The sequence below is a fragment of the Pyxicephalus adspersus genome, chromosome 3, assembly GCF_032062135.1.
Source record: "Pyxicephalus adspersus chromosome 3, UCB_Pads_2.0, whole genome shotgun sequence".
NCBI classification, from domain to species: Eukaryota; Metazoa; Chordata; class Amphibia; order Anura; family Pyxicephalidae; genus Pyxicephalus; species Pyxicephalus adspersus.
The window spans coordinates 33895766-33906616 of record NC_092860.1 but is presented as its reverse complement, the minus strand read 5'-3'; the positions used below and the strand labels follow the sequence as shown (position 1 = coordinate 33906616).

The 10851-nt window shown below is 36.8% G+C and overlaps 1 protein-coding gene across 2 annotated transcripts in view; it reads left to right on the top strand.

Annotated features, from left to right (window-relative positions):
* FXN (frataxin) overlaps positions 1-8574 on the top strand; it is a 17886-nt gene extending 9312 nt beyond the window's left edge. Inside the window, exons 4-5 of one of the 2 annotated variants that reach the window (XM_072404178.1) lie at positions 7482-7579; positions 8287-8574. In XM_072404178.1, the coding sequence (XP_072260279.1) occupies positions 7482-7579; positions 8287-8428 (240 nt within the window). In that variant the 3' untranslated portion in view covers positions 8429-8574. Of the gene's footprint in view, positions 1-950; positions 1235-7481; positions 7580-8286 lie in introns of those variants that run through there. The other variant, XM_072404180.1, reaches the window with a different exon arrangement.
* The last annotated feature ends 2277 nt before the right edge of the window (positions 8575-10851 follow it).

Sequence of the window (10851 nt, the reverse complement as noted above, 5' to 3'; positions counted from 1 at the left end):
TCCCCCCTTCCCACCCCCCCTTCTCCCCTGGGCTGATTTGTTATATGCGTCTGTTTGTGTTTTTAATTTTATCTGTTGTTTATGACTATTGGTTTACACCCTATGTTATATGCTTCCGTTAGCAGATATGTAGCTGTTCTCGTTCAGGTTTACCATGTGCTATTTGATCCCTCTAGAACTGTATGTTTCTCCTGTCAAATTTTTTTTTTGGGTATGTACAGCTCTTTGGTATTGAATGACTGTTAATCTGAAGCCTATAATGTTATGTTGGATACGATGTATGTGTTATATATTTGATTCTTTGTTATGTTACCTGTTATTTTTTTCTCTGAAAATCTAATAAAACGGATTGAAACAAGACTGGATAATATTAGTTATGGGCCAGTAGGTATGTGAAGAGGTGAAGCTTAGTGGCAGACTCTGACGCCACTGTTAATTGTTAGAGCTTTATCTCTCACCATGGTTGGGATGAAACTGTGACCGTGCTTCTGCTGGTATGTTCACGCAATCAATATCTGATATCTGTGCAACACACATTTCAGGTACTACAGGTATTTATCCCCAATAATTACCGATATTAAGAAAATCATTCTCACTGGAGAATATTGGTGGACTTCCTGTGTAATACTGCTTGATCTTTATTCATTTAATGGTGGATGGAGTCCAATGTAAATACAGTTGTAGTCTTTGGAGTAGATAACCTAAGCAATTGCCCTGTGCCCTGGGATTCCTAAGCTTACCACAGCTTGCTCTCTACCTGGAAGGCTACTCTGTCTGCAGCTGTCACAGATGGACAAGCAGGACATGGCTCAGCGCCGGCCTCTGCCTACCTTCCTTAGGCCTGCAACCTTTTTATTATTATTATTATTATTTATTATTATGAAACAGGATTTATATAGAGCCAAAATATTACGCAGTGTGGTACATTAAATAGGCCTTGCAAATGACAGACAGATACAGACCGTGACACAGGAGGAGAAGACCCTGCCCCGAAGAGCTTACAATCTAGGAGGTTCCAGAGAGTTGGGGCAGCTCTAGAAAGGACTTGGAGCCGTGCGTGTGATGAGGTCATGAGTAGTGTTGGTGTTCGAATTCGGGTCAGAATATTCAACCGGAATATGGCTGTTTGAATTCAGATAGACCCGACTCGAAAAGCACAGGGTTCAACAGCGCAAATTCGTGTGTAAAAAAAAAAAGTGTTAGAAAATAAAAATGAATGTTAAAGTAATTTATTGAATGTGTGTGATTTGTGTAACTGACTTTGAATTACCTTTTAATTAACCTCTAGTGTCCCGGGGATCCTTTCAATAAATGTGGCCACGGTCGCATTCATTGGGAACAGTGTGCGATCCCCGGCACTAGAATATAATGGGGACAAGTCTCCCCATTCAAAACCTGTAGTGCTCTCTGATTGGCTGAGGAAAGCTTTCCTCAGCCAATCAGGGAGCACTATCTCTATTCCTGGATAGAGTTTCTCTATCCAGGAACACAGGACTCCTCTGTTCTAGGATAGAGAAACTATCCAAGAACACATACAACTAGTAAAGGTCTGCAAGAGCAATCAGGGGAGAGGAGCTGTCAGCTCTGCTCCCCTGATTGCTCTTGCAGTTCTTCACAGTCCAGGAAAATAACCTGAATTTTCCCACTATTGACTTTATTAGTGTTTGAATTCGGCATTCGATCACCCGAACAATATCTCCCTATTCAATTGAATAGCTGTCAAATCGAATAGTGAGATATTTGACCAACACTAGTTATGAGTGAGGAAGTCATTAGTAGGTCATCGGAGGAGTGGAGAGAGGGGCTGGGGGAGTGTTATTTAGGTATCTTTTTTATCTATTTATCTGCATAAATAGGGAAATTATATTCCTATCAATGCATATAGATATTCAATTAAAGAAGAAGGTTCATGCACAAATAATAGCTAGTCATTCAAACAGTTTAATTAAGAAAACAAGGTAAGACAAAGTACACAACAATATTGTCAGATATTTAAACACATAGGAACTTCAATCAATGTTACATATATCACATAAACATAAAGTTATTAGTAGTAACCCCTGTAATAATCTAGTAACTAAGTGATACACAATACATCAAATAACATAGAATGCAATTCAAGAATGTGTAATAGCTACCTGTATGGATGTTGATGGGTACTCCATGAGCCTGATTCCCTAAGAGCTCCCATCATTCCCTTTTTCCTTCCGTTATATTCCAGCTCCCCTTTTTATATAGTTAAGTCCTGTTAGGTAACATTGGGACTCCTTGATTGGTTAGTGGGTGTGTTTGGCACGACGACCATCAGTTGGCACCCACCCCACTAGATTGGGATTGGTTACTGTAGTTTGATGGACCTCCCAACTAAATTTGATATAAAAATCTCCAGCTGGAATCTATGTTTAGGGGTCTATAAATGTCCAGCTGGGTCATCACCCCAGTCCATCCGTTCACTTACACCTCCATCTCCTGTTTCCTCAATTGAATGGACTTATTGCCCTTTGAAGGCCATATTGGTGGTCTGTTTGTTCTGGGAAAATAGGTCTTGTCTCCTGGCAGCTGTTGTATCACCTGTGTGTCACTCTGTGAAGCCCTGCACTTGGAGACCCCCTAGGAAGCCCCTATGGCCAGATCAAGATAACACAGGTTTCATGTTAAAACACAACATTTCTGTACTGTATTGTTTCATGCTAGTTAGATACAGTCTAATTATTAGGACCCACACATACCTAGTCATACATCTATGAATACATCTATATATTTATACATATATATACCTCTATATACATTTACATATTCATAAACAATCTTGAGGTGCAACAGGAGTATTTTTTTTTTTACCAGGTCAGAAAAGTAAGTGGGACAAGAACTGTGGAGGGGTTTGAAAGCAAAACACAGGAGCTTGAATTTGATTCTAAGGTGAAATGCAGCAGAAGAGGAGCGGTGGGAAAGATGGATTAGTCTTGCTGCAGCATTCATAATAGATTGTAGAGGAGAGAGCCGGGTTAGTGGAATACCAGAGAGGAGGATGTTACAGTAGTCCAGACGAGGGATGATAAGAGCATGTACAAGGAGTTTGGTGGTCTCAGGGGACAGGTAGGGGCGGATTTTGGAGATGTTGCGTAGGTGAAAGTGACAGGACCTGGAAATGTTCTGAATATGGGGTAAATGAGAGGGCTGAGTCAAAGGTGACACCAAGACAGCGTGCCTGAGGGGGGGCCGAATACCAGTGTTGTTAACAGTTAGATATATGTCAGGGGGTGATTCAGAATTTTAGGGGGGGGATGATGATGAGTTCTGTTTTATCCAGGTTGAGTTTCAGGAATCGGTCAGACATCCATGATGAGATGGCTGACAGGCAGCATATAGGACTACTGAGAGAGGAGGTGTACAGAGAAAAGAGAACCGGTCCAAGGACTGACCCTTGGGGAACACCAACAGGGAGGAGAGGAGGAATTACCATTGAAAGAAATTTGAAAGGAGCCTTCCAGCCAAGGGACCACAAATGTATACCTAAATTTACATAAACCATCCATGGAGTGGATAATCTATCCTATGGTATTGATTTATTAATCTTTTGTCAGGGCAAAGCCATGCAAACCAGGAACCCTGAAATTTCATCTTCACTTATAAACTCCTACACTAGCATTGCACCAACATAAAATATAACCCCATCATCTTCTTAATTATATGTGTTTTGGTATTAACAAAACCAGAGGCTCTGTATAGTGACAAGAATATCTGTGTATGTCAATTACCTAAATATATCTGAATATAGTAAAATGAGCTCAGCATCCTCTGCAATATTTGTCTTTTAAATACAGTTTCTTTGTAATTGCAGTGATTGAGAATATTTTTGATGTAGTTTGGAGAAGCCTTTTTATTGAGATGAGGCCAAAGAACTGTTTGCTGGCAGTGCAATAACAAGATTCTCCAGTTGGGGGCGTTCTTAGCCAGCAGTGTTGCAAAAGTTTTTTTTTTTTATTGTGTTTGGTTTTTTTCACATATAATTTGGTATTGTTTGGTTTGTACAGATAGTGTGTTTTTTATGCTTGGTTAGGGTTAATTACAGCATTCTTACAGTGGAATGGCTATGTAAGTCCTTGCAACATTTTCTTTTCTGTGACATTGAAAAGACACTGCAAAACAATGAAGCTCTTTGTTAGTAAGAAGGATATACTGTTGTCTATGATTAAGTTCAGTCAACTGCTGGAACAATAAAGATAAATGACCTTGGAATCCTCCTTCATAGTTGTTTGATAGTTTAATATACTACAAGCTATGTAGATAGATGTTCAGGATTCTTTTGGAAGATGCATTTGGCCCTTTTACAATGAGACCCAATAGGGCAATGCTAGGTTATAGGATTGTAAGGGAAAAAAATTGATACTCTTCTGTCTCCAATATTTTTTTTTGGGTGTATTAGCCGAAGCTTTAGTTACCGGTTTTGTTAAAGCAGAGCTGAACCCCCAATACTCACCTATCCCTACTTCATTGCAGGACGCCACCATCTTCTTTTCTTCCTGGAGATGGTCTTGATAGACCATGTTGGGATAGTATAACTCCCATGCAAATATGGCGAGTTCATTTATTCCCAGCATGCACAAGGGAAGCAAAATTTGATAGCTGGGCAGCGATATAGCAGCTGTTATTCTAAATTATTCTAATAATATTAATTCTAAATGTTCGTCTGTTTTCTGCCAAAAGGAAATGTAAATAACACCCCACTGCCATAAATACCATACATTTATGTTAGGCTTAGTCTACACGGACTGTTTCCCCAGCGTTTAACCTGAGGCTTTTAAAGCCTTTGTTTGAAGTCCCCATGCATTTCAATGGGCTAATCTACACCAGGACGTTTCCTTCAGGCAGGTTTTTGAGCTTTATTTTAAACGTTGCTTGCAACGTTTAAAAAATTAAAACGCTGGTAAATCGCGGGAAATCGCGGGAAAACGCATCCATTGATTTTAATGGGAGCGTTTTCCTGCGTTTATGCATGCTAGAAATTGTCAATAAAAAAGCTTCCATTGATTTCAATGGAGGCTTTTACAAACGTTTTAACAATAGCCTGTGTCCTGTGTCACTATTCCATGTGTCATGCATGAATAATTACATGTACTATGCTGTTAAAAATTAACACCTATGCCAGCATGTGTGAAATTGTCTGCCATTGTGTTTGCTTTTGGTGCTTTTCACACCTGCAAATGATGTCATTCATTATCACTTGAGTAGTCATTGTCTTTAATTGTGCTTCACTTTGCACTCTTTTCACTCTATTCTGTGTATACTGTTACATTTATCACTGTACTGTTGCATGATCACATTATCACATGTATGCAGGGATGTATGTACTTCCTGTACTTGCAGAAATCACTGCCCAGGGTTACAATTTGCATTTCTACCAAGTGCTAAAACGCTTGTGCAATCGCGGTAAGACGCGGATAAACGCGGCATAGACGTTTTTCAGCTTTTTCCAGCATTTAAAAAAAAGTTTTAAAACGTTAAAATAAGTGCATAAAAACGCTTATAAACTCAGTAGGAACGTTTACATGCCTTTTTACAAAACGTCCATGTAGACCCAGCCTTAATGTGATCAAAACAATTTATTGAACCATCAATCCCAATCCATTAAAACTGATGTAAAGGATTTTTGTTTTAGAATGATTGCATCTTTCTGCATTATATAGATAAAATAGCAACACAGACAAACCAATGTAAAACTTGTAAAACCTAGAAGTAGATAAGTTTCTTTTCTTCAGAGATTTTCATGTTATCATGTTTACTCTTGTAACAAGCTAATAGTGATCGGTTTGACTAAAGTCTCCCCAGTAAATGATTATTATGATTGTATGCTGTTTAGTTTTGCTTAGGACAAAGATCAGTACCATCCTTTGTTATGTTTAGCGCATATAGTCATAGTCTTTACCTGTGGTAATCAGTGGATGGGATTTTATGCCATAGGACGGAAGCATTGTGCTTAGCTGATTATTACTAACTAACTAGTACTTACTATGAACAGAGAGAATATTGTTTTCTTATCCTGTGTATATCGGTATGCTCTTCCTGTTGTCAGGTACTAGAAATTCTGCCAAATGGAATAAATCCAATACAGGTAGTCCCTGGTTTACATACAAGATATGGACTGTAGGTTTGTTCCTAAGTTTGAATTTGTATGTAAGTTGGAACAGGTACATTATTTTAAATAATGTAATTAGGACAGATATTTGTCTCAACATATTACTAGGCAGCGTGGTGTCAGTTACTGTATAAAATCCTCACTGTGAGTTAACCACAAACAAAGCAAGAAAAAAAACTTTATGTTAAGTCATTCAAACCGCCCGGTTCATATCCAGGAATCATCCGTATGTCGGATGTCTTTAACCCAGGGACTACCTGTGGTTATTTTTTAATAGTCATACTACATATCTTTTTATGCATAATCTTGTGGCTTTTGTCTTTTTTCTGGAAGGTGTGGGTGCTATTGAAAATAGTTGTTCTTGGTAAATTTGTACTGTTAAAACAGAAAACGTGCTCAGCAAGAATAAAATGTCAGGGTTTCCTTTATATTAGTTTACATTTTCAGTTAATTGACGTTATTGTCTCTGTTTTTCAGTAATTGCTACAGGAAACACCAGAAGAGGCCAAAGGCCTAGTTACGATTATTGCCTATGATCTCCATGTGGATCTTTTCCACATTACTGACCACGTCTTGTTCTGTGTCCCTGTGTGAATGTGGTCATCATGGTGAATATGAGGCTTTGTCTCCTGATACCAGAGATTACAACAAAGAGAACAGTGAACAGAACCCTAGTGGTGCCACCAGATTTCATATTATTAGTAGTCAGAGGTAGCAGAACCTTGGCTTGGATCTCACACAGCAGGACAGGAATTCTTGGGTATCCTTGGATACCAGGAAGGTTAACTGTTATTTTTGAGGATAAATCAAGAAAAAAAACATTAAAATAATGGTCCACTTTAATGAGATATTCTTCTGGTTATCACACAGAATGTGCAGCATTCAGGCCAATTTTACCTTTTTTTTATTTTGATGACTTTCATGAAATTAGGGGGGGGGGGAGTATGCCCAGTACGGTCACAGAGCTTCCCATGAATTGGCGAATAGATTAATGCATATTATTGTGTGTATGTACAACCATAGACTAGTATGCACACCAAAAATTGGTAGAATAATGAGAGACTATACAATTTCCAACCTAATGCTTCAGTCCTAATATCTCTACTAAATTGTATTAAAACATTAGTAAACTACAGTTGTCCAGTATGTTGGTATGGTAAACCAGTACAGCATCATTTACAGAACACGTCAGCAAAAAGCGTGAAAAGGTAATAACAAAGATCAGTGTGATATTCTTTTTAAAAACAAGAAACAATGATTGTTGTGAACTATTATTAAGTCTGTACCACTGTTATCCATTGATAGTTTATTCAGACATATTTTGTTTTTGTATTTTTACCTCCAGAATGGTGTCCTAACAATAAAGGCTGGCAGTGACATTGGCACCTATGTAATTAATAAACAGACACCAAACAGACAGATCTGGCTATCATCTCCCTCAAGGTATGGTAATGATCAGACTTTATACATGGTATACAGGTAAATATGAGTATTCCACATGGAAAATTCACATTTACCCCTGTGACACTAAATGGTTTTAGCTATGTTTGAAGAGAGTCTGTAAGAAATGGTGTATCTTGGTGTAGCTTTAAATAAACTTCCATTTATCATTTATTATAATGCAGTTTATTTAGTAAGTAAAAATGATGTATTCCTGTCAATCAGACGTTCATCGGGCATTTATTCTGTAAAAACACATAATTAGGAGGCAGCAATTGTAAAACTTCCAAACACATTGGGGCATATTTATAAGTTATTGAATGTGACGAGTACTGCTCATGAGTCAATCGCTATAATTAAAAACACATATAATGGGAAATTGCCTTTGCTATGAATGTTTTAGTGAATATCAAATTCACTACTATTAAATTCTAGTCATTTGTGTTTCACTTGTTGTAATACCAAGTCACTGACCTGGAAAAAGAATGCAGGTCTGAGAAAAGTCAGGGGCCCTCTTGGACCAAAGCCAGAAGTTCAGCATTTATAGACAGAGAGGTCACAATGGCAGCCTCCGTGTTTCCCATGAGAAGGTTCCTTTTACTTTTAGGGATTTTCCACAATTATATGTCATTTATATGGTTAAAAAAATAAACTTGTTTTTTCAAAAAATGTAATATTGTAATGATTTGATTCCATTGTTTATTTTCCAGTGGACCAAAGCGTTATGACTGGACAGGAACAATGTGGGTCTATTCACACGATGGAGGGTCTCTTCATCAGTTACTGGAGCAGGAACTTTCCCTTGCCCTGAATACCAAATTGGATCTATCAAATTTAGTTTATGCAAAATGACACAAAGTCTCCAGCCTATGCAATATATCTTAAGTGAATGACTACTTCATGTATTTTTTGTGTGATATTCTCCAGTATTCTGACCTTCTGTTTATTTATACATTGATTTTGTTAAAGAAAAAATAAAATCATCATTTTTTTCCCCATCTTGGTTCCAAAACTAGTTATTTCTATTATAAACATCTCCTGATCTTGCTAGGAAACCTAACTGTGATAATGTGTCTTTTTTTCAGATGTCTAAGTAAATAAATCTTTATTATTTTCACATGATAATTACTTTTACAGCAAAAACACAACACAATGCACACAAAGCACAACCTTTCAATCCAACAAATCCATAGATTCACATTTCTACAGATTCAATTCGTAAGCCAAGAGAGAAGTGTAAGGTGGTCATTTGTAAGAGAGAAAAACGTAGGTATTACAGCTTCTGAGGATAGCCCAGTCCCAAAACCAGGCAAACAAATATTTAAACAAATACCAACCGTATAAACTATAAAGAATATAAATACATTGAAATAACCCACCACAACCAGTTTAATGAGGTAAACAGCTCCCATCAAATATTTAATTTCTGTGGTGGTTGAGCTGCTACTAAGAAAAGTTGTAGTCCAGGTGCAATGTGCAAATTAGGCAATGAGATTTTCTTGGGTTTTTTTATGTGGTTTAAGCTATTCATTTAGTAAACTTAAATATCACTCTAAACATACCGGTAATAACTCATTAATCCTAATGAAATGATGAAACTCGGCTATACAATCATGTGCAAGAAAAATTGTCTCTTTACATTTCTCAAGTGGAACCTATTTATAAAGGTAGGTGGGAAATTGATGGCATGAAGAAAAAAAAAATATTTCTGCAAATGTTGGACTGAAAACACATTCAACCCCAGAGCAGTTTATAAAAGGTGAATACAAGCTAGATGTTAACAGAAATCAAAGTTATCCATGTTATGACATAATCAATTAGACAAAACAATACATAGATTAAAAATCTATTAAAAACATTTTATTCAAGATGAAATAGACAGAATGCAGATTTTAAATGGTCAGGCAAGGCAGATATTTTCTTTTATTTCACATTCAATCATCATAATAAAATCAAATCCACAATTACAACTGATATTTTAATCAGATGTAATAGTAAAATCAATTGGATTTGGGAGGTAACAAATAGGAAAGGTGTCAAGCCTGTCTATGGACATTGGAACATAATTGATAGTTTGCAGTTTTGGTACTGGAGTTTGCAACAAGCTCTTATGGGTGTGATGGCCAGGTGTTTACAAACAGACACCAATTCTCATCTGAAAATAGAGTGCATTTCTCTTCTTTGTTATCATGAGCACCTGGGTAGTGAATATCCCAAAATCAGCCTTTCTGAGATACTTATTAAAAAATATATCTTTCCATTTAATACCTTCTGATCACTGACCCAGTAATAACTATACAGCTCAGGTGTTCAGCTTATTGTCACACAACATATATATAACGTATGTAAATTGATCTGAAAACCAATATGGATGTAGCCAGTGTTAAGCATTTGTTATAACACATATACATATACATGTGTATATATTTATGCATGTGTGTTATAACAAATGCTTAACATTGGCTACAGACAGCCATACTGGTTTTCAGATCAATTTCCATATGTTACAGTGTCCCTTTCTCTAAAATCCACAATTACTGTCAGAGGAAGCTTCAAGCATTTGCGTAAGTCAATAACTGTAATTAAAATCCACAACTTGTCAGGGCCTTTCTATATTTTATTGTAAACTAAGGGAAGATGTTCATTGTACTCATGGTGACCTATAGCCCTAGGTCAGGAATGGTCCATGGTAAGGACAGATTTCTGTGGATTGAAAAATTGCACCATGATTAGTGTGCCATGGTTCTGAATTATTAGTGGACATGGTAAAATTAACATTCTTACTATACTACATCTCTTCTTGTTGCCTTTTAGAAATGTTTCTTTAATAAAGCTCTTTTAGAAACTTAGCATCATATGCTCCCCACTCTCAAGCATTACTTTTACTTTTAAAAGTTTAAATTAGCTGGTAGTTTTATATTAGGGAGTCTGGTAGCAGATTTCACTTCCATCAAACTTTCTCAAGCCCTCTTCCTATAAAACTCATTTATGTCATAAAGTGAATGTGCTCATTTATCCTTTGGGTTGGGTAACCTAACCTTGCCCTGATGACTGTGCATTTATTATTCCAGGATAGAACTTAATACAAGGTGACATACAAGTGCACCAATGCTGCTTATTGCAATGTGGTAATTATAACATTATGTGTGTTTTGTTACAAACATTGGCAATTTGCCTTGACAAGTCACATAACAAGAAATGCAATACAAATGAAAGGAATCTGAAAATTGTTTTAAATCATTTTAGATATAAGGTTGATTATTAACCTAACTAAT